We start from the raw sequence: 24,980 nt of genomic DNA, 5'->3' as shown, positions 1-24,980 counted from the left end.
TGAAAGGCTTCCACACATTAAACTGTGGAGTCTGTTTATTATTTATATCAGAGAATACAAAGGTTGTTATAACTTGTCAACCTATTCATGAGATGCAAACGCTAGATTCAACTGAAAACTAAAGACCCGTAAGACTAACCAAGATGCACAAAACTCGGTCATTCCTTCATACACGGAATGCAAGCTCATTTGGTTGAGAGTCTTCGGCAGATGACTCTCTATTGCTAACACTGTCCTTTAATAGTTGTCTTCGCTGCATCGGAGTTGTGAGTTGCCCCTGCATGGGTGTTGTTGTTCGCCCCCTATCGCTGTCAGTGTGACAAGTTTTCTAGCTCATAAATTAAAACTGCCTTTGACGAGCTGACATGTATTATATAAACTTCTTAGATTGTATATTGTAATACCATTACGAAGAAGTGAAAACATCTGTTTTAGTGACATCTAGCTGCTACAACACCAGTCACATCATCTAGAGAACTGAGAAGTTAATGAGAAGATACATCTGAATGTTGCTTCTCTCTAAACTCCTTTTCATCCAGATATATTATTTCTTTGGGAATGGGCATATCATTTTATATCTTGCTTAAGAAAACGTTTTGATGCTCGCCTCGAAACTCCCTTGATGCTTGCTCATCAACAGTTAGGTCTGATGCGTCACTCCTTTTGAGCTAAGAAAAAACTAAAACATTGGGCCTTCGGGGTGCTTTTGAATTCTTTTTGTCTTCTTAAAGCCTTTACGGTATAAATACTACTTGAAGAGGCTTCAGCATGTGAACAGCAGTAACTTAGTATGTATACTTTTAGTTTTGTGTATGGATTGTACGATGACTATCATAAATTGTTAATCCATATGAACTATGAGTTGTGTTTGTCATTTACTTATTTTTCTAGCAATTTCCATTCGCAAGCGAGGTAACACATCGAGGCTACCTCGTGGCTGCACATCGCCTTGCCTCAACGTCTCTTTAAACCTTGATCATGAATTAGAAGCAATTATTTGCTGTCTGACTTATTTAAATGGTTGCAATATCTTAATCATCAATATAGGTAAGTCTATAAGTCGGACCATTTTCCTAAATTAAGAAATGTAAGGAACTGCAAAAATAAATTAGCTGTGGGTATCGTTGGTCCCTGCCATGCTATTTGTAAAGAGTTTGGTTTGATGCATTAAATTGTCCAGGAGATGTTGCTTGCGCGTTGCATGTATTATTTGTTTTGGAATTTGGGTTTAGGTGTTGTCATTGGAAGGTCTCATCTTGATTCTATGCAACTCAAGCAGATAACTTTTGTAGAAAATCACTCAAGATAGGCGGGTATATTGAAAAATTGCTCGTGCACGTGTGTGATTATCTTCTGACATGCTTTTGCTTAAACAAATTCGAGTTTTTGTTTGATCTATATCTATCCATTATGTAACCCCTATTGCGTGTTGGCGTGGGTGTTGTTGATCTCCGGCAGACCACTTGTAAGGTTTAGATTTGACGCATTAAGTATATCTAGGATGCAACATTTTCTGGAATTTTGAATTTGGGTGTATAGTGTCAACGCGAGGCCCAATCTTGATCTATATGACAATGAAAGACAGATAAATCTTGCAGAGTATAATTCATGATGGGTGGGTCTTACCAAGAGTTGCTGGCGCATGCGTGTGCTTATCTTGTGGCATACAGTTACACCGTTCAATTTTCCGTGTATACGAATTTTTGAACACAAACTAGCAGTATCCATTGCATAACCCGCTTCCGTTATAGTTTACTGCAACAGGACACCTTAGTCAGTCAAGAGCAAGGCAACATCCGAGGAATTGCTTGAAAAGTTGAAAATCGGCAAAAACATTATATTATTTGGTTCAATAGCCCAAATATATTCACCCTCAGCACAGGGTGAGTCGAATATTAAAACTAATACCGCGGCTATAATGTTACTTTTTGCATTTTGCAAGCATGGATGAAAATTTTAGGGAAGAAATTTGTTTTATGTTGTGTACAAGTTGTTGATAACCATACCGAGTTTTACAATCTGGGTGCAAGAATTACAGGAGTTCAAGGTCCAAAATATAATTAGTGTATACTTTTACTAGGAATTCACTGTTGGTTTTCTGTTCACTACAAGCCCGACTAGTTGCCATCTGTTTTTGTGATTTATTTGCTGCTGCATTCACTGGGCAGTAGTGTTTCTTTTTCAGAATCCCAAAAACTGAACCACCTGCTCTATCTGATTAGTGAAAGGTCAGATGCACGACTAATGAACGCCATGGTAAATGGTAATCCAGTTTTCTTTTATTTAGAATTGGCTGCTCTTCATCCACGGTGAATATTTCCAGCATGCAAATGTTTTACTTTGCCGCTGATGAGAAGGTAATCTGGTTGAATGCATACTAAAAGCTGAAACTAGCACTGATATCTCTTTTAAAATTAAACATTTTCAATATCATGTAAATTGTCCAGGACATCATTGCTTTATACAAGTCCTTGGTTATTTTGGTTTTCGTCTGAGGTTTAAGCTTGTTTAGATAGTTATCAACCCCACTATCAGTTGTAGATTCATTAACAAAGATTTTCTGTGAATGAAAATAGCTGATGCAAGATTTATGTCAGTGTAACATGCATATTTATTTTCTATTGCCTAGTTAATCTTTTTTTCCAGTTTCTTTTGACTATATTAATCATTGAGGATGACCCAACCTGTAGCACTTTGATTGTATTACTGAATAGGTTCGAGAATTTACATTAAAAATGTCCATCTTGGCCTGACTATATAGTAGTGACTTTATATTGTGGAACCTTGCTCGGTGACAATTTCTTGTCCTGCTTAATGTGCATGTCAGTACTGGGTCTAGGAATTTGGAACAGCCTTCCTCCCTCAAATACTACTGACAAACATGTAGAAGTATATCAAAATAAAATTCGAGACTATTGCAAAACAACAAAATGACAGGGATATTCAGTCTTCAAAAATGACATCATCATAGAGTTTGCCTTTTGTACTTATCAAAATTTATTATCGGTCATGCATGTTGTATTATGCAGGAAAGTACAATATTGCTACTCATTAAGGAACTAGTAGAGATAGGAAAATCCTAGTTTTCTTAGTGTTCTCGAAAGAGTTAATTCATACGAGCTAGAGTGATGAGATAGATTGTTATTGTAGACTCGTACAAATTAATTATATGAGAGATGTATGAAATTGATTGTGGTACTGCATTGTAGTTGTTATTGTTAGAGTACCAAAGTAAACTCTATTTCTCTCAGTTCTGCAAGCCACTAGTTATACAAGTACCTTTGGCATGTATAAGTAATCTTGATGATGCGAATGATCAATGGCAATGAAAACTAACAGTGGGAACAGACAGCGGGGTTAGTCAGATCACAAAACATATACTCCCTCTGTTTTTCAAAAAAAGATGCTATCACTTTTTCATTTTAGCTTAAAAATAGGCCAAATTGAAAAAAAATGATAGCATCTCTTTTTCAAAAATGGATGGAGTAGTGATTAGAGTCTTGTCGAGTAAGAGAATGTAATGAACGGCCTAGCTATCTGGTTCCTGCAAGAAGATCAGTGGTAAGAGTCCCTGCAAGAAGATCAGTGGTAAGGGTCCCTGCTCCGTACATATGTGTCCTCATTTCGTTTTTGTAATATGAATCCTATACAAAGATGACTTGACCTGTAGATCTATGATCATTTATTTTAAAGGCACATCTTTATTTTCTTATTTTCCCAGTTCACTCTTTACAGGATTGGGTTCTTTAATTTCTCTAGCTTAACAAACACTAACAGTTGTTTCATACCGACAAGTCAGATACTTTTAGGTCTGATATATATATATATATATATTCGGAGTATCATTGTGGGAGGTTGCAACATTACCATTTTCTTAGGATGATAAAATAGTAATGCTATGTTTAAGGGTACATGTTCTTTCTTGCTCTATTCAATGTGATGCTATGTTTATATGTCCGTGTCAATACTGCGCTTAGTCAGTTGGAAGAGCATGCTTCCTCAACACTAGTACAACATATGCATAAATATCTTTATATCAACTTATCTCAAAACATCAAGAAGATATGGAGACATTTGCAAATTTCAGCAACGAGATAATCAACAGCTTTTGTCACACGCCTTTTGTCACATTTGCAAATTTGAGGTCAGTCATGCACGTTGTATTTTGTCGAAAACTACGATTCATTTATTTTTATTCTTAGGAAACAAATGTTTATGCAGGTGATTACAGCTGTGGCTAGCTAGAATTCATTACCAACAGGTTGAGATTCTGTATGAGATGGACAAACATTGGTCAACTCTACACGTGAGCTGCTGGCGCATAGTGCAGGTGCTTACCTTGCGAGGTTTTTCTTCTTGGTCAGTTCAAGTTTCTGTCTTCGATTACAGTAATTGATTTTATGCTGTCTGAGCTTTACCATAGATAGGGTTCTTCTGCTAAGAAATTGGTCTATAGGGCTACATGCATTTGAACCTTTTTTCATGCAAAATTTGTTTTTATATTGATTGTTTCATATAAAAACTCATCATACATGAGTTCACATGCAAGTAAAACTACAAGAGTTATTTAGCATTTCGGTCGTGAATTTTGGTATAGTTTAGTGTTTGAGTCTTAAATTTGTCCAATTTTAAGTTTGGGTCATTGACCCGTTAGTCAACTATGGAATCAGGTCAAACCGTTAAGTTGGAGTCAGGTCAAACGGTTAAGATATTATCGATGGAAAGCAAAGGTGTAGAACACATAAAAAGTTGGAAAGAAGAAGATACAGTAGCAGCAACCGGCGGCAAAAAGAAAATTATGTATTGATCGCACTCATTGAATAAGTTGTTATTGTTGGTGAAAAAGAAGATATTGTCCTCAATCGGTATGTATCCCTTATCCGAATTTCAATCTCTATTATCCAAATCTCGATCACTAATTAACTTTTTTGATTTGATTTGATTTTATTCAGTTCCAAAGTGATTTCATTTTTGATTGGTTATTTTGCATAGTTATTGTACAAAGGTGAAACTGGACAGATTTGATAATCATTTTTGGTTTTTGTTTCTCCCTTTTTTTGAGTTGATTTTGGATGTTTGTTTTTGAAGCATGGATTGTGAGATTTGATTCTTTGTTATTTTGAATATGTATTGCTACTAACAATTTCGATTCAAGATCGAAGAATATGCATGAATGAGAATCATTTGTGGATTGAAAGAAGAGTTGTTATGTATTTGTTTGCATCCATTGAAGAGTAAATAATTGCTTGAGATTTTTTCATTCGATGAAGTCCGTTGATATTGTAATTTGTTGTGCATCTCAGTGGAGTTGTAGTTGAAAATCATTTAATTAGCTCAGTGTGAGATTCAACTGTAATTGAAATGGGTTTATGTTATTCGGATTATTCAGATCACCGAACTATTTTGGAATACATTTTGGAGTTAAAATTTGCTAACCGACGTTAAATTCCTTTAACGATTTGACCTGATTACATAGTTGACTAACGGGTCAACGACCCAAACTCAAAATTGGACAAATTTAAGAGTCAAACACTAAACTATACCAAAACTCACGACCCAAACGCTAAATAACTCAAAATACAAATAGTATACATGTACATTCATGAACCATTTTGAAGAATAGGACAAACTGATACAAATGTCCAAACTTGCTACTGGGTATTAACTTGGAATTGGGGAATCTTGGAACTTGAAACTTAAGAGCATAAGAGAACGAATATTTAGAACATAAGAGTTACCTGTCGGTAAAGCTTCAAGAAACAGAAGTCAGTATTCTATGATAACATGTAACCAATCTTAGATACTTGATGTTTCTGCAAAATGAATATATATATATATATATATCTGTTATCTTCCATGAGTTCTCCTCTAAGCGTTCAATGTCATATATTCATTTTTCTAGAAAACAAAAATATTAATAATAATACTCCGTACTTTGTTTATTGCCAGGTCAGTGATTTTGGCCTCTCACGACTCAGACATGCAACATATCCTATAACAAGAAAGGGGAAAGGAACGGTAATACATTCCATAGCATTGGTGTGGTAGTTGGAAAAATAAAAAAGTGTACCTTTTCTATTGTTAATTTGTTATCATATACAGACACAATGGATGGCTCCAGAGGCTATCCGTAATGAGGCAGTAGATGAGAAGTAAGTTTAAATTCTTCCATTGATCAACAAAAAGATTAAATTCTTTTGATTGCTGATACAAGTGTATTATCTATCTAGTGACTTTTGTGATCCTCAAGTTATCTTAAGGACAGATTCAATTCCTAGTAAAAACCGATTTAGAATTCAGTATTCACAGTTGGAATCTGATATTCAAGTCAGTGTCCTAGGCGATTCTAAATCCAAACAGGAGTCGAATTTCCTTGGCCCAACTTAGTTCATCCAAGGCTAAAAAAAATTGATGTTTAGGTGAGATCTCAACATAGTGAAACAGAGGCTGTTTCTGTTTGGAGGGTGCTGTGAGGGAGAGAGTCTAAGAGTTGTAACCTTTTGCACAACATTCAATAAAGAAGATAGTTCTCTTCGAACTTTTGTTCTTACTCATCTTTAATAGCACTACCTTTTATTGTGTGTTCAATGGTGTAACTTTAGCCTAGCTTATTTGTATTTGTTGGTTTCCTGTAGTAACAGTTGATTCTTCCATTTCTTCTGCTCGGAAAATCTTACATTCTCTTGATTAATACGGACTAGTTATTTCCAACAAAGGAAAACACTAATACGTTGGATTCTTTTTAGTAAGGTCTGATGTATTTAGCTTTGGAGTTATACTATGGGAGCTCGCTACGCTGAAAGTTCCTTGGGGTCACTTAAACACAAGTACACAACGCAGGTAGGTACTTTACAACATACAGTGTCATGTGCATGTAAACCTTGTCACTATCTTCAATATTGTTTATGGTTCTTGAGATATTGTATAGCCGTGATTGCCGCTGTAGGGTTCATGGACCAAAGAAATGAGATACCAGAAGACACTGACCCACAATGGGCATCTCTAATCGAGAGTTGCTGGCACATGTGCATGAGATTTGGCAAAGTAACTGATTTGATTTTCTTTCTGCACGCAGTTCTGATTTTATAATAAATATTGACACAATGGTAGTGCTCTATAATTTATGAGTGTTGCCGTTTTCTTATAAATCATCATTTGACACCTTAGTGACCCGAAATGCCGCCCAACATTCAAGGAACTGCTTGGGAAGTTGAAAGATCTGCAGATATATTATTCCACTCCAGAGCCCAAGAGAACTCCCTGTTGATTGTCATTTTCGAATTTATGTGTGTCGAATTTTCCCTTGTAATGAACATATTTAGATATGTAATAATATCAGCGAGTGTAAAGAGACCTCAAGAAAGTAGATTCGTCCGTGCTATAAGAGGTAAGTAGGTAGTCTGGAGTTGAGCCGCAAGTCAGCGATGTAAGAGAGATTTGTAAAAATATACTCCCTCCGTCCCACTACTATTAGATGACCTAATTCAAGTTTGTACAATTTTTAATGCAAAAAATGAAAGGAGCATTTTTACAATTATACCCTTATGATAATAATTTGTAAAATTTAGAATTTATTTATCTCTCAAATTATACCATGGATTTTCGTAAACTTTATATCATTGAAAATCATTTTAAAACACATATGTAACGAATATAAACATGGATATCAAATTATACATATTTCTTATACTACCGATAATCTATCGAAAAGATAATTTTAGAAATATCCCTTGTTTAATGAAATAGGTCAACAAATAGTGAGACAAAGTTTTAAATCAAATAGGTCATCTAATAGTGGGATGGAGGAAGTATCAATAATTGTGATGTAAATGTGACTTGCTAGTGTATTAACCTTAAAGTGGACTCTGTTTGTCTCAATTTTCCAACTTTCCATGTAGTTATATCAATATTGATGGAGTATAAGATTTGATGGATGAGAGAAGTGATAAACAAAAGGGAATATTGGGGATATGTTCCAAAATCGACCGTCATTTTCGGAAATATGTCACAGTCATCCAAAATTCCATCCAAAACCGTTAAGTAGTCAAAATTCGCACACACTTGGGATTACATATGCGAATTAAAAAACACATATTATATACTAACACCTTTACAAGGTTCGGAAACATATTCAGACACAAAAAAACTCGAAAAAATTAAATAAAATGTTCGAACACATTTACGATAAATTGACTATTTAACGGTTCCTTGACGGAAACCGTTAGTTTGGGACATATTCCCATAAACTGGAATCCTGGGGCATACCCCCAAAATGACAGTCGATTTTGGGGCATATCCCCAATTTTCCCTAAACAGAAGGTCACCGTTCAGGTTTCATCCAAAAGGCATGCCATGGACAACATCGGATAGACATTCTAACCCGCACCAATTCATCAAATGAGTCTGGGCTTGTGGGTGTCATGGCAACTCTTTTTTCATACAAACCCGCACAAAGGAACACGTAGAAACCCATGAATCATGATCCTATTTCTTTTCAAATGATAATTAATCATGGTTATATCCACCCAAAACAAAATATTAATAGGGGGAAAGTCACTTTTACTAGAGGGGAAGCTGATTTTGGTCCAGATTATTTGACTTTTAGTTTATACTGGGTGGATTTAAAATAAGCTTTTCCCGTAACTATAGTTTAGTTTCCTTTAAATTCCTAGAAATAGTAGATTCTCCAAACAAACCCACCAAATCTTCCTGCACTCACCGTACGTACACATCCCATCTAACCCTAATTTTCTTTTATTAATTACGTATTAACAAACTCTAGCTAAAATCCAACTTCTTTGGTTGTTAACTTGATCCTGAATCTATGTGAAGTATTGAAATGGAAAATATCCAGCAGTTTGAGGTAGAAGTAGAAGAAAAGCGACACGATGCACAAGTATTACAAGAAGATCAATTGGTTGAGGTTAATTAACCTGTTTATACAATCTTCTGCTTTTGATTTCTCCATTGCGGTACTAAGAAATGTGGGTGCTCATTTATGCTCAGTGCTCTCTGTGAAGATGATGGAAAACGGCGCGATCGGGTTAAGTGTGGTTCTCATAATCATGATCTCCCTAAAATTCTTACGGGACATGCATACGTCGCAAGATAGAAGGAAGAAGAATTCAAGAAAGTCGATAGCTTTACAGTGGCGGGTGCTAAACCTCGGAATCATGTGGTGGAAGAGAGCCAATATGTTGAAGTATAACTGTGTTGATTAAATAAGCAGTACATCTTTATACAGTGGCTACATACTTTTGGAAGAAATTTAGGATACTGCTTGTACTCTCAAAATAGCTAATGTTTTGCAGTTGATTAACTTTGTTATTTTATCGTTTTTTTTGATCGGTAAAATTAAATTGAAAAGAAAAAGAAAAAGTTCACGGAAAGCGAGCGCAAAGTTACGGATACAAAGATCTTGCAACAACAATGCAACGAAAGTACGCCAACTAAATATAGCCTAACAGAAAAAGAGAAATTGTTGATTCATGGTGGTTCGAATACTACTTCTTTCCATTTCAGCATGAAGTACTGCAGGGTGATACCCTTGAATTGGGGTTGTTGGTACAGCCAAAAAGCAATTGTGAACTTGATTTTCTGAATGAGATTCAGAATTGATGATAACTTGTTGTCGAAAGCCCGATGATTTCTTTCCTTCCATAGATTCCAAATGATTGCAGCAGGCATATAATTGATGACACAAGCCTTTCTCGAGATAGCTTTAGAGTGAGGCCAGAAGTGCAGAGCAATCTCGATGGAAGGGGGAATTATTCATACCAAATTAAACAACACGATAAAGTTACTCCAGATGGTGCTCGCAAAAGAGCAATGCATGAGCATATGCTTTGAAGTTTCCTCATTGATGCAGAGATAATAATGGTTCACCCAGTCCCTCCACTTTCTCTTACAAAGTTTATCTTGAGTCAATACTCTATCTTTTGAGGCTAACCAAAGAAAAAAATTGACCTTTGGAGGCCAGAGTTTAGACCAAATTTTATATGTAGGAACACAAACATCTTCTTCATGACTTAAGTTCCGCGAAACGAGCCATGAATAACATTTTTTCACCGAGAATTTGCGTATATCATTGTTATGCATCCAACCTCTTTCATCTGGTTTGTTGTTAGGCACAATTTTGCATTCATCCAAAGCATGAAGTAAACCCGCGACACAAACAATAACATGATCATAAATTCTTCTTGTAATACCCAACGACCAACTATTACAAGAAGGTCTTTGTGCTATAGTAAGGTCTTTGTGTGAAGATGCTCCGAAGGAATATGGAAATTGCTCTGCTAAAGGAGTGTTACCCATCCATATATCCTTCCAAAATTGAATTCTTTCTCTATTCCCCACAATGAATTTTCAGTTCGCTTTGAAGTCGACTAAGTGATTTTGAATTCCTCTCCAAACACTACAACCATAAGCTTGCTTAGGCTTTTTCGCATACCACCCATGCTCCTCAATGCCATACTTTTGAGAGACTAAATTCTTCCATAAAGGATTATCATCTTCGCCAAACTTCCACAGCCATTTCATCAACAAAGCGATGTTCATTAGATGCAAATCCTTAACTCCTAAACCACCTAAATTTTTGGGCTTGAGAACGATATCCCATGCTACAGGATGATACTTTTTTGCGGTCGACCCCTCCATCCCATAAGAAATTGCGGATAATTCTTTCGAGTTTTTGAATAACATTAATGGGTGCAAAGAAAAGAGAGAATAAGTAAATGGGCAAGGACATCAGAACAGAAAGAATAAGGGTAAGTCTACCTCCAGGAGACAAGTTTATTGCCATCCAACTTGGGAGTATAGCTTCGAATCTTTCGATGATGCGGTCCCACTTATTATTTGATATATAAGCTTCACCCAATGGGAGACCAAGATAGGTTGAAGGCAGCACCGTAGTTTTACACCCCAAAGTGGTTGCAAGAGAGTCTAGATTTTGTACATTACCAACAGCCATAAGAGATGTTTTATGAAAATTGATTTTGAGCCCTGAAATCACTTCAAACCAGATGAGGATATTGCGGAGATGAGCGATGCTTCTATGGTCATTCTTGAGGAAGATCAAAGTGTCGTCAGCAAATTTAAGGTGAGTAATCTTAGAACCACCTGGAGAAATATTAAAACCTTGAATCCACTGAAGTTCGGATGCCTTTGTGAACATCAAATTTAACGACTCAGCAACAATAAGAAATAAAAAAGAAAACAAAGGATCTCCTTGTCGCAAACCCTTCGAGCTTTTGAATCTTCCATTAGAAGAACCGTTGATAAGCACTAGAAGTAAACGTGAGAAATAGCCGCTTCAATCCATTTTCGCCAAGTCATTCCAAACCCCATTCTTTTTAGAACATAGTCTATAAAAGACTAAGCAACATTTTCGTAAGCCTTTTGAAAATCAATTTTGCAGAGAATCACATTTTGATTGAGCAAATGAGCTGAATTTATGCATTCGTTAGATATTAAAGCACTATCCATTATTTGTCTCCCTTGAACATAGGCGGATTGTTGATAACTGATGATTTGGGGCAGAGCCACTTTGAGCCTAGAAGCGATAACTTTTGAGATGATTTTGTTAATGCTACTCGTAAGACTTATTGGTCTAAAGTCACAAATTTGCTCAAGATCTTGCACTTTAGGTATTATGACCAAAAACGTAGACTTGAGCCTCCAATTAATAGAATTGTTGTTGTGGAGCTCATACAAGAATCACAAAAATAGGCATACCATCCGGACTAGGAGCTTTGTCCAGGCCTAACTCCTTAAAAACAAGCAGGACCTCGTCTTCTGTGAACCGGTCCTCAAGTTTGGCAGCAGCATTAGACGAAATGGAAGGGAAAATAAGCCCGTCCAGCTGCGGTCTTGAAAAAAAGTCTTCTCTGAATAAGTTCTGATAGTAGTCCACAAGCTCCTTTTTGATGGTTGGTTTGTCTCGAGTAATGACCCCGTTGATTTTAAGCTGAGAGAAATGTTTTGATCTTTGCTTTGACGAAGCATATTTGTGAAAGAAATGGGTATTGTTTTCATGGGTTTCAACCCAATTTAAGTCGGTTCTCTGCTTCCAGAAATCGCTATGCATTTTGGCTAATCTTTTGAATTTAGCCTTCGCTACGATTTGCTCATTCAGCAACTGGTCATTACTGATGAGTGCTAAAAAGTGCATATTTTTATATATTTTTCTTGGCATTTAACTCATCTTTTGTGCATTAATTCTACATTTTATCCCATATTCTGTATTTTCATTGTTTTCAAGAATAAATATTTTTCTTACTTAATCTTGCATTTTTAGGTAATAAATGAAGTTCGGATGAGTCGCGGAGCGAAAAGAGCAGAAAAGTAGTGAAAAGCCGGGAAGAATTACGCAAGGAAGCCGCAAAGAATGGAGCACACGTCCAAAAAGCTAGGAATGGGCTCAAGAAGGAAGAATTGTTCTTAAAGAAGATATGGGCTTGGCATACCCAAGGCCCAAAACCCTTACCCAAACCCATTTTCTATATCCATAACCGCCTCCATTCTCAGCCGTTAGATGGGACTACATCGAAATCCTACGGTCGCTCCTTCATAGAGCATCAAAATCTGAAGTCTCTGCAAAACACCACAGCGCTTAAATTCCAAGCCTTCAGATTAGATTGTAGTTGAATCCAACGATCGCTTCTTTGCCTGCGCATCAAACCTCGATACTTCCGCTTAACACTACAACACCTAACTCCATCTGGTGTCGTTAATTTTGTTGTATTGTATAATCCAACGGTCGCTTCAGAATCCACTTCATCTCACCGTCAGATTGATCTTTCATCTCCATATCCCACGGTCGAGATTCGCCAAACATCGAACTCGATGATCCCGCTACACACCATAGCGACCGAACCCTATGACCTAACCAAACATCCCCTTCTTCCCAAAACAATCGACCTTCACCTTCTTCCTCTCCACCATACTCTGTGCAGAACCACCACCATCACCCTGCCACTGCCATCGCCACCACCTACTCCATAGCCACCTAAACACCACCACCAACTCCACTATAATCATTCCCCCCATCTTCTAGCCATCTATCCTACCAATTTCTTTTCTTTTCTTTCTCAGAAAACCCTAGGAAAGAAATTGGTACAATAGCTAGGGCTAGAGAAGAAATAGAAGCATGGGAATGGAACAGAGGACCAAGGAGAAGAATGGGTCGAAGAAAAACTCGTCAAATCACATCAATTTGGGTAAGAATTTACCAAACCCTAGTTCTGTCAATTTGGGGGTTTTTACATAAATCCTAATTAGGTTGAGATAGAGCATGGAGAAGATAAAGTGGGTGATATAGGGTAGGTAATTGAACCTAACTGTGATTTTCTGTCACATTAGGTAGAACCCTAATGTCTACTGTTTTGGGAATTTTTGGGTGAAAAGGGTGTAAACCCTAATTATGTAATTGGGTATAAAAAGGGGACTATGGTGTGTGTAATGAATTATGCCTGGATTAGACAGTGTGTCACCCAAGAGCACTGGAATAGCCAGTGTCTCAAGGGTTAGTGTTTAATTTGCAACTATCTTTATGTTTATTCCATTACTCTTGTTTAGTTTCAGTTCAGTTGCTCTTATTTAGTTTCAATTCAGTTCATGTTTTTGTTTTATGTCTTCTGTGTTTGTTTATGTTCAGTTCAATGCTCTGTTTAGTAATTGTTTTGTTTTTGTTGCTGTTATGTGAGCTCACATGTATTTGTGTATAGCTAGGCTGAGATGTTGCCTTAAGTCACTGTTAGTGGTGGAATGCTAGGTTATAATTCTTGTAAATTGAGCTGATTGAGTAATGGAGGAATTTAGTGCTCAACTGTGCTTGTGATTGATTGTGATGTCAAAAGACAGTCAATGCTAGGAGTAAACAGTTGAGCAAGCTTCTTCTCCTTCCATTCCATTTATGTATACCCTGGAACATAGGCAGGCTTGAACCTTCCCCTAGCTCCATTAGGGACAGGGATTTAACATAGAATTACACTATCTGGCTAGGTCACAAGGTGGATTCATAACCTAGTTGTGTTGTTTCTCTGTTTTGTATATGTAGTTTTGCTCCCCTGCCATTGCCCTTGGCTTAGGTCTTGGTTCTTTCTCTTTGCTTCATTTCCATTGCCATCTTCACTGCCATTTTCACCATTTCCTTTGCTTTTCTTCACTATCACTCTCCACTGTCACTGTCACCTGTTTTGTGTTTTGTATTTGTATCTGTTTTCTTGTGTTTATTGTTTTATCATCCATTGTCTCATTATTTCACTACCATCTTCATTGCTTTGTAAATATCACAGCTTCACTGCCACTATTTGCTCTTTCTTCTCATTTGTTTCTCCTGTTCTTGTTACTGCATTCATTACCTTGTTTTACAAAAGCCCAGTGTAATCTAGTTCATAGCTCAGAAGCCTAGCTAATCTAAAGGCCCAGCCCACTGAGCCCAAAACCATTTCATTGTTACAAAAACCCACTAAGCCCAAAGCACAATTAGAAGCCCAATAGCAATTTAGAGCCCAAATAGTTAGAAACTCCAAACACACCCAGTCTCTGTGGATCGACCCGTACTTGCACGAGCTACAACTGACGACCGTGCACTTGCGGTATTACTGTAAGCCCGTTTTTATCGCTTAATTTTCACACTCCTCCGGGCCCACCAAGTTTTTGGCGCCGTTGCCGGGGATTGGTGCTGTGTTTTTCTTGTAGTTTTATTAGCTATTTTTGCATTTCACTGCATAGCATTTGCATCTGCATCTGCTTCACTTCATTTGTTGTTGGACCTGCTGTTCTGAACCAGTTTTTCCTCTGCTGGGACGCCACCAAGGAAAAGAACCAAAGCCCAACTGGGTTTTAGCAACAATATCAGAGCAGCTGGGTTGTGCTTAAAAGGTAACCATTTAAGAGAACCCGAATTGTGGGCTTCCAATTTTTAATTGTGGGCTTGTAATATTAAAGCCAATTTTTGGGCTTTTTTATTTTCTGTTGGGTTTGTAATTAATTTTTGTGGGCTTGTTTGTTTAATTTGTGGGCTTGTTTAAATTCTTTCATTGGACTTGTATTTTGGACTCTGGGTTTAAACCCAGCTGAGCTTGTAACCGATTGTGGGCTTGTTTCCACTCAAGAGTGGACCTCGAAACCAAAGTTTTAAAACAAACGTCGGGCCTTAACCAACTGGGCCAAATTAAACTTTCAAAATTAAAACTTAGTGTTTCGTGGGCCGCAGCCTTCCTCCCATTCCATTAGAGGACCAACAGTGGGCTTGCTCCCAAATTCAAAAAAAAAAACCAAATTTTATTTTCTTTTAAAATAAATAAATAAATAAATAAATATTTTCTCTCCCATTCAAAAACCAAAAAATTCTCCCATAAAAACCAAAGTTTTCCAAATGTTTCCCTAAAAACCAAAATTTTTCTTTTTCCCATCAAAACCAAATGTCTCCCGACAAAACCAAATTTTTCCCAAAAAGTCCAATCCCATTAAATACCAAATTTTCTTGTAGATAATGTGTTAGTTCAATTTACTTTTGTATATATTTTGTGCTCATCCATTGTGACTCCGAATATGTTGGAATTTTGCCTTGGATAACGGAGTTTTAATTCTGCTTTCGCCGAAATCGGGTATTCTCTCTCCTTTTACTCTACTCAGCATGTCCCTTTTCATATGTTGCATTTTAATTCTTTCCATATTTTTAAACATTGAGGACAATGTTTAGTTTAGGTTTGGGGGTATAGAGTAGATACCATGATAATATGCCATAATTGAAAACAAGAACTCCCTCTTTTTGAAAAAATTTGAAAAATGATAAAAACATAAAAATGGAGCTCATTTACCTTGAAATGTTGACTCTTGTGCAAATATGTAATTATTAGGAGTCTTAGTCTAGATATTTAGGCACCCTGATTCTAGCACAATTCACATAGTGATAAGAAATTTGCACGCGCACGATCTACCAATACAAGTATAGCCTCGATCTTCAAGGTGTTTGATAGGAAGTCACGATTGCCAATCACTTTAGAATACTGAACGAAACTTGACTAGTTTGTTCTTTGGTTGGTTGGGATAGAAGGTGGAGGATACGTTAAGAAAAGCAACCATAGAATTTGACCGGATGCATTCGATAAGGGCCACCTCTTGTTAAGAGTCATGTAATTATGTTTTTCTTTTTGTTCATGTATCAAAAGTGTCACTATGTTGTAAAGATCAAAGTTATTTCTTACAAAAAAAAAAAAATCAGAGAAAAAAATCAGAGAAAAAATAAAATAAAAAAAATCAAGTATTTATTTATTCCATGTTTTGTCATGTTAAAGACAATAGTTCTCTCTTGTTCCAAAAATAAAAGAGAGTAATCAATGTAAATAAGAGTCATGTAAAGAGTCATCTTTTTGTTGTAAATAGTCTTGTAATAAGCAAGGAGGGTGCAGCCATCGATGTATAACGCGGGTAAACTGAAATATCACCAACTCATTCACAATTCTCGTAAAGTCCGGACAGCTAGCTAGATTGACGGTTCTTAGCCTGAGAAACTATCTCTTGGTGATTAGTAGTCATAACTTCAGGTCATTCTAGACACATGTGTAGATACAATTTACACTCTTATCACATGTCTTTTTTTGTTATCAGTGCTAGGATTGTGCCTTTGATAGCTAGATTGACATCTCCATTTTGCTGTGAGCTTAAACTATCTTGCACATGTCACATTTGATGGAATCTGAGCTTATATTTTGACCTAGAACTTTGTAGGTACGTTCTAAGCAAACCTTCACGAGACTTCAACTCGTCCACTAGGGACACTTAGTGGTTTAAAAGGCTTAGTGCATATGCTAAATGCATTCGAGAGACCAGCGACAGTGGTATAGTTAGGATTTCCTTAGTTTTGTTTTACTTTAGGACAAGTAAAATTCAGGTTTGGGGGTATTTGATGAGTGCTAAAAAGTGCATATTTTTATATATTTTTCTTGGCATTTAACTCATCTTTTGTGCATTAATTCTACATTTTATCCCATATTCTGTGTTTTCATTGTTTTCAAGAATAAATATTTTTCTTACTTAATCTTGCATTTTTAGGTAATAAATGAAGTTCGGATGAGTCGCGGAGCGAAAAGAGCAGAAAAGTAGTGAAAAGCCGGGAAGAATTACGCAAGGAAGCCGCAAAGAATGGAGCACACGTCCAAAAAGCTAGGAATGGGCTCAAGAAGGAAGAATTGTTCTTAAAGAAGATATGGGCTTGGCATACCCAAGGCCCAAAACCCTTCCCAAACCCATTTTCTATATCCATAACCGCCTCCATTCTCAGCCGTTAGATGGGACTACATCGAAATCCTACGGTCGCTCCTTCGTAGAGCATCAAAATCTGAAGTCTCTGCAAAACACCACAGCGCTTAAATTCCAAGCCTTCAGATTAGATTGTAGTTGAATCCAACGATCGCTTCTTTGCCTGCGCATCAAACCTCGATACTTCCGCTTAACACTACAACACCTAACTCCATCTGGTGTCGTTAATTTTGTTGTATTGTATAATCCAACGGTCGCTTCAGGATCCACTTCATCTCACCGTCAGATTGATCTTTCATCTCCATATCCCACGGTCGAGATTCGCCAAACATCGAACTCGATGATCCCGATACACACCATAGCGACCGAACCCTATGACCTAACCAAACATCCCCTTCTTCCCAAAACAATCGACCTTCACCTTCTTCCTCTCCACCATACCCTGTGCAGAACCACCACCATCACCCTGCCACTGCCATCGCCACCACCTACTCCATAGCCACCTAAACACCACCACCAACTCCACTATAATCATTCCCCCCATCTTCTAGCCATCTATCCTACCAATTTCTTTTCTTTTCTTTCTCAGAAAACCCTAGGAAAGAAATTGGTACAATAGCTAGGGCTAGAGAAGAAATAGAAGCATGGGAATGGAACAGAGGACCAAGGAGAAGAATGGGTCGAAGAAAAACTCGTCAAATCACATCAATTTGGGTAAGAATTTACCAAACCCTAGTTCTGTCAATTTGGGGGTTTTTACATAAATCCTAATTAGGTTGAGATAGAGCATGGAGAAGATAAAGTGGGTGATATAGGGTAGGTAATTGAACCTAACTGTGATTTTCTGTCACATTAGGTAGAACCCTAATGTCTACTGTTTTGGGAATTTTTGGGTGAAAAGGGTGTAAACCCTAATTATGTAATTGGGTATAAAAAGGGGACTGTGGTGTGTGTAATGAATTATGCCTGGATTAGCCAGTGTGTCACCCAAGAGCACTAGAATAGCCAGTGTCTCAAGGGTTAGTGTTTAATGTGCAACTATCTTTATGTTTATTCCATTACTCTTGTTTAGTTTCAGTTCAGTTGCTCTTATTTAGTTTCAATTCAGTTCATGTTTTTGTTTTATGTCTTCTGTGTTTGTTTATGTTCAGTTCAATGCTCTGTTTAGTAATTGTTTTGTTTTTGTTGTTGTTATGTGAGCTCACATGTATTTGTGTATAGCTAGGCTGAGATGTTGCCTTAAGTCACTGTTAGTGGTGGAATGCTAGGTTATAATTCTTGTAAATTGAGCTGATTGAGTAATGGAGGAATTTAGTGCTCAACTGTGCTTGTGATTGATTGTGCTGTCAAAAGACAGTCAATGCTAGGAGTAAACAGTTGAGCAAGCTTCTTCTCCTTCCATTCCATTTATGTATACCCTGGAACATAGGCAGGCTTGAACCTTCCCCTAGCTCCATTAGGGACAGGGATTTAACATAGAATTACACTATCTGGCTAGGTCACAAGGTGGATTCATAACCTAGTTGTGTTGTTTCTCTGTTTTGTATATGTAGTTTTGCTCCCCTGCCATTGCCCTTGGCTTAGGTCTTGGTTCGTTCTCTTTGCTTCATTTCCATTGCCATCTTCACTGCCATTTTCACCATTTCCTTTGCTTTTCTTCACTATCACTCTCCACTGTCACTGTCACCTGTTTTGTGTTTTGTATTTGTATCTGTTTTCTTGTGTTTATTGTTTTATCATCCATTGTCTCATTATTTCACTACCATCTTCATTGCTTTGTAAATATCACAGCTTCACTGCCACTATTTGCTCTTTCTTCTCATTTGTTTCTCCTGTTCTTGTTACTGCATTTATTACCTTGTTTTACAAAAGCCCAGTGTAATCTAGTTCATAGCTCAAAAGCCTAGCTAATCTAAAGGCCCAGCCCACTGAGCCCAAAACCATTTCATTGTTACAAAAACCCACTAATCCCAAAGCACAATTAGAAGCCCAATAGCAATTTAGAGCCCAAATAGTTAGAAACTCCAAACACACCCAGTCTCTGTGGATCGACCCGTACTTGCACGAGCTACAACTGACGACCGTGCACTTGCGGTATTACTGTAGGCCCGTTTTTATCGCTTAATTTTCACACTCCTCCGGGCCCACCAATTACTAGGATCAAGGAAAACTCTCGCTGCAATGCTTTGAATAGAGATTAAATTTTCTTGCACCAGCCTCTCAATCTTTCCAAACACTTCTCTATTCCAGACTTTTAACTTCTCTTTTAAGGCTTGCATTTTCTTTGCAAGAACAAAACCAGGTGAACCATAGAAGGAAAAAGACCTCCACCATCCCTCCATAAGACCCATAATGGAATCATCTTGAAGCCACATTATTTTCGAATCTGCAAGGAGTTGGCCCCCATCCTTCTTCTTCTTCAGTAGAAAGCACAATGGGGATGTGGTCAGAGAAGGGTTTTGGAAGAGTAGATTGCTCTATTCTAAGAAAATGGTCCTCCCATTCAGAAGAAATGAGGAACCGATCCAACTTGCTCCATGACGAGTTTATTGACCAAGTAAAATGACTACCCACAAGAGGAAGGTCGAGTAGCTGGTGATCGTGAACGAGATTGGAAAACTTGCGCATAAAACTGGCGATAGATTGGGTCCCAGATCTTTCGGAAGCAAATCTGGTGATATTAAAGTCACCCGAGAGGACCCAAGGATCATTCCATAAGTATCGAATGTCTCCGAGTTCTTCCCAAAATTGATCTTTTTCGAAATTGAGCACCGGACCATATACAGAGGTTAGTAACCAGACAAAATCATCATTGATATATTTGCATCTTATTGAAATCGAAAACGCACCAAGAAGAGACTCAATCATAACCACTTTGTTGTTATTCCAGATCATAAGGATGCCACCTGACTGTCCAAGAGAATCTAACGCCACCCAATCAAAATTTTTAGCACCCCAAATTTGTTTAACCTGATGACGCTGCAAACCTGCCATGTGAGTTTCCTGAATGCAAATAATTAAAGGTTTCCAAAGCCTGATGAGAACTCTAAGATCATCCCTCTTGTTACTATCTGCCAACCCATTAACATTCCAAGAAATAATTTTTGTATTCATGGATCCACCAAATTGACTGATGCAAGGACTTCAGCAGTTTTATTATTTATATCTTGTTGAGATGGAGAATGAACATTTAGCAAAGCACAATTATTGTTAGTAGTTGTATGATGTAACAATTGTTGTAGCTGGGCTTCTGTTTGATTGAAAGACACTCCTAAAACGGGTCATGCTTGCTGAAATTCTTGGACTAGAACTTGCAATTCCTTTAACCCATCTACTTTTTCAGAATAACAATCCTTGTTCGAGGTACTTTGTTGCATACCTGCGTCCTTTGTGGTATCTTCTGAACTTTGGGGGGATGCCGACGGCAAAGACTCAGCAGACGAGACCAAGGAGTCTAAGATGAATGATGGACTAGCAGGTATGGGCTGTGTGAGGTGCTTGAATTGGAATGATTTTTTGGGGACCATGGTTTTTCTGGGGGACCATGATTTTATTTTGAGTAAAGGCATTAGAAGTAATTCTAGATCACCCCATATCTAGTTATTTTATTTAATACCTAATCTACCCTCTTAATTAGTTTTAGGTTATGATTAGTGAATGATTTAGTTAAAAACAATTAGTGAGATTAAATTAAAAGACGTGTTTATTATTAGTTGAGTAGAATTATTGAGAGAGTAGAGTTAGAGAATATGAAGGAGAAAAACATGGAAAATAGATTTTTTTTCCAATTCACTAAGTTTGAGTATTTAAATGATGAAAACTCAATTGATTCTTCATCTCCATTCTCTCCTAGAATATTTGTTAATCTTCAAAATGATCCGGATTTGAACTGGATTTTGAATAGTTCGGTTACTTTATATGAAGAACAAGTAACCGAACTCATCTGAAGTTGTAGTTCGGTTGCCCCGTGAGATAACAAGTAACCGAACTTATCTTAAAGTGTAGTTCGGTTACTTGTTCCAAACACGCAGGTTACCGAACTCTCTAATAATAAAATTTCTAGGAGTTACAGCGTTATGTTCGGTTGGTTCTCAACTAACCAAACTTTGGTGTACAAAGTTCGGTTGGTTCGCAAACTGCATGCACTTTTGATCTAACCGAACTTTACGTAATATAAGAGTATATAAGTTTACAAAGTTCGGTTCTTTCGCAAACTTGAACCTAACAGCTAACCAACCGAACTTTGAGTTCGATTTCTGCGATAAAATTGTGAAGTTACCGAACTTAACAAACAAACAAAAATGTGAAGTTCCAGCGTCTATTGGCTAAGTTCGGTTACTTTGTAGTTTTAAATTTTTTTGCGAAAAAACCGAACTCTATTGGCTAAGTTCGGTTATTTTTGAACTCAACATAGTGGCCACAACAACACAGTTCGGTTAGACTGGATTTGTTTTTTTTTTTGGTTCTAAGGGTGGAGTTCGGTTACATTGTAGTTTTAAATTTTTTTGCGAAACAACCGAACAGAGAGTTCGGTGACTTAGTTTTAAATACAATAGAACCGAACTGTTATTCGTGTTCTTCATTTTCAAGAAGTTCGGTTAGTAAACTAGGGTTTTTTGGAAAATCATCCTAACCGAAGATGGTTATGTAACTCCTATTAAAACCCTATTTTGATGATTTATATTCGATTGAAGCAATCAAATCAAATTAAAGTGAAGCGTTTGTTGGAAAATACTTCCAGAGTGGTCCCATGATAGAATCAGGCTGCGGCTGGCGTCTTTTATACTCGATAAAATTATCATGTAACCGAACTTAATTGTGATTGCATTGATGTTGTTACATTTCTTAAATAGGAGGTGGTGGTGGTGGTGGGAGGAGGTGGTGGTGGTAATCGGTGGTTGGTGGTGGTGATAATCGGAGGTGATGGTGGTGGTAATCGGCGGTGGTGGGCGGCGATGGTGGTGGTGGTAATCGGTGGTTGATGGTGGTGATAATCGGCTGAATGGTCAGATTCCTAACCACCCATATGGGTGGTTAGGAATCTGACCATTTGATCCAGACCCATAGTTCGGACAAGGAATGATCAAATAGGAGAAGAATCTTTTTATATTTTTCATACTACCGAAAATATAATATTCCTAAAAATACGAATATATCAAATATCTTCAAATACTAGATATTATTTCCATAATCTACACACAAGTGCCTTGATTTTTCTTCTTCCTCACTCAAAGATTTGGCACACATGGTGAGGAAAGAATTCTAATACCGATCAAGTGGCATTAGTATGAGATTTTCTCTCATTATGTGATTTTGAATAACCAGAGTGTTCTTGATCTAGTATAGTATGAAAAGATCTCCTTTTGTTATTTCGAACTAACAAAGTATCTTGGGATTGACTGGAATTGCATATGCAACTTTTAGCAATTCTGTTTTTGAGACAGTTTTTGCATCTTGTCTTATTTTTCCCTTTACCTTGGGTGATTTAATAACATCGGAAGACATGTCCATTCTTAAAATGGGTAAATCACTAATGGAGGAGGAAGAAATAAGATTGACAACTAATACAATGTTAGTTGTTTCCTCTTCTTCAGAATCGTATAAATCAAATGTCTCATCAAGAGTCACATCCAATGCCTTGCTTCTAGTGTATTTCTTAAGATTGGGACAGTCTTTAACAATATGACCAAACCCTTTACACTTGAAGCACTTCGGATGATATTCATCATCTTCTTCATGATCCTTTTTGACAGGAACTCGATCATGTGGTCGAGAAGATCGATAAGTATCCTTAACGAATCTCTTGTTTCTTTTCTTCAAGAGATCTCGAAACTGTCTAGTAATTAATGACAATGATTGTTCAATTTCATCATCAGAATTTTCTGCAATTTTTTCATCTGAAATCATCCAACTTTCTATTCCTTTCTATTGGAGCTTTCGGAATTCTTGCTTTAAAAGCGATTCCTTTACTTTAAATAGACTGTGATTCATGATCAGAGATCTTTAACTTACTAACGAGTGTGCTTCGTGAGAGAGTTTAAAGATCGTTTTCTTCTATGATTGCATGCTTCTTAGAATCGTATCTAGATGGCAACGATCTGAGAATCTTGCATACTATATCTTTTTTCAGAAATAGTCTTTCCTAACGAGAAAGAAGCATTAATTATCCCAGAGAGTTTAATGTGAAACTCTTCAAAAGTGTCGTTGTCATCCATTCGAAGGTTTTCCCACTCGGAGGTGAGAGTTTGAAGTCTAGCTTCTTTCTCTGACGAATTTTCTTCGAATATGATCTGAAGATTATCCCAAGCTTCTTTCGAAGTTTGACATGTTGACACATGATGTCGTAAATCACGACTTACATCATGAATAATAGCATTCAAACCATCCGAATTCTGCTTTGAAAGGGCCTTTTCTTCGTTCGAAAACTCTACTAAGCGTTTAAACTCAGTTTATGAATTTTCTATCTTTGGACGAATATAACCATCGGCGACTAATATCCAAGTATAAAAGTCTCGTGATTGAAGAAAAAATCTCATAGTAGATTTCCACCATAGATAGTTTGTTCCGTCAAATCTTGGTGGTACGTTAATTGAAGTCGATTCATGAGAACTCGAGTTCATTCTTATAGGTTGGATCGCACCAAACACAGATTGTTAGATCTTTTTGTGTCGGCCTGCTCTGATACCAATTGAAAAGGCGAGGGTACCCAAATATACCTCAAGCTAAAACTTTTCCTATCTATAAGTCCTTTCTCCGAAAGTGATTGTCTATGGACTGAGTCGAGACAATATAACTAATCGGTTCACACTTCATGTGATCTTCTATGGATACGAGATCGAGATAATACAACAAAGAAGTATGTTTACTTGATACAAAGGTTCGGACTTAACCAAACACAATAGGATTGATTATCAAGTAAATAGGAATTAACGTTTGTGTAATTTCTTTAATTATAATAAAACAATTATAATGTGGAAAATAAAAGTAAATGACACAACAATATTTTGTTAACGAGGAAACCGCAAATGCAGAAAAATCCCAGGACCTTTTCCAGAATTGAATACTCTCAGGATTAAGCCGCTACACAAAATTACACCAACTTCGTATAGTTGAGACCAAGCAACGAAACCTATAGTTCACCTAGTTTCTTATGTATTCCCACGCCTCCAACTTATAAATAAGTCGCATACATACTTGAAACAATTCCCTTGGTTCGTATTCCAAACAGTAAAGGAACAACAAATATGTGTGGTATCGACTCTATTCAACCAAGTGACAATTACCGAAGTAATCGTTTAAGATTAAGCCAACAACACTCTTAATCCAAAGAATGGTGTTGATGCCGATCTACTCAATTAATCAATCCAATCTACCACAAGGATAAACCGATTATTAATTGGATCCTCTTTTACCAAAACAAGTATTGTGCACACTAAAGATTATAAAACCCAAGTCAGATCTTCAATATGTTTTTTGTCTTCAAATCTTCTTAAATCTTCAATAAAAACCTCCACACAATCACTTGAATCTCTTGTGATCAATCACGCGCAGAACGGAGTATGTTAACAATGGATTATCACAAGATAGTCTTTAGAACTCACAACAGTCTAAAGATCATGTTGAAACTCTGAACTAGTTTGAGTGAGTCTTATATCGGAAGAGAAGATTCTCAAGAATAAACAAACTAGGTGCAATCATATTTCAACCACTGTTAA

General features: G+C 37.0%; 1 protein-coding gene and 1 long non-coding RNA gene across 2 annotated transcripts; one reads left to right on the top strand and one right to left on the bottom strand.

Moving 5' to 3' along the window:
• The first annotated feature begins 4,744 nt into the window (after positions 1 to 4,744).
• LOC113361625 lies at positions 4,745 to 7,475 on the top strand. Its single transcript, XR_003365232.1, has 3 exons — positions 4,745 to 4,865; positions 5,950 to 6,840; positions 6,929 to 7,475. It is a non-coding gene; the product is annotated as an uncharacterized LOC113361625 (long non-coding RNA).
• Positions 7,476 to 19,623: 12,148 nt separating this feature from the next.
• On the bottom strand, positions 19,624 to 20,379 carry LOC113359979. The gene has a single exon (XM_026603534.1). The coding sequence runs from the start codon at positions 20,377 to 20,379 to the stop codon at positions 19,624 to 19,626; it is 756 nt and encodes a 251-aa protein (XP_026459319.1).
• Between the last annotated feature and the right edge of the window lie 4,601 nt (positions 20,380 to 24,980).

The sequence above is a fragment of the Papaver somniferum genome, chromosome 3 (assembly GCF_003573695.1).
Source record: "Papaver somniferum cultivar HN1 chromosome 3, ASM357369v1, whole genome shotgun sequence".
In the NCBI taxonomy this organism is placed as follows: domain Eukaryota; kingdom Viridiplantae; phylum Streptophyta; class Magnoliopsida; order Ranunculales; family Papaveraceae; genus Papaver; species Papaver somniferum.
The sequence above is the reverse complement of the archived record's forward strand: the minus strand, read 5'-3'. Positions and strand labels throughout refer to the sequence as shown.

Coding starts and splice junctions, on each gene's coding strand:
- LOC113359979 (XM_026603534.1), bottom strand. CDS start 20,379: ATGAATACAAAAATTATTTCTTGGAATGTTAATGGGTTGGCAGATAGT.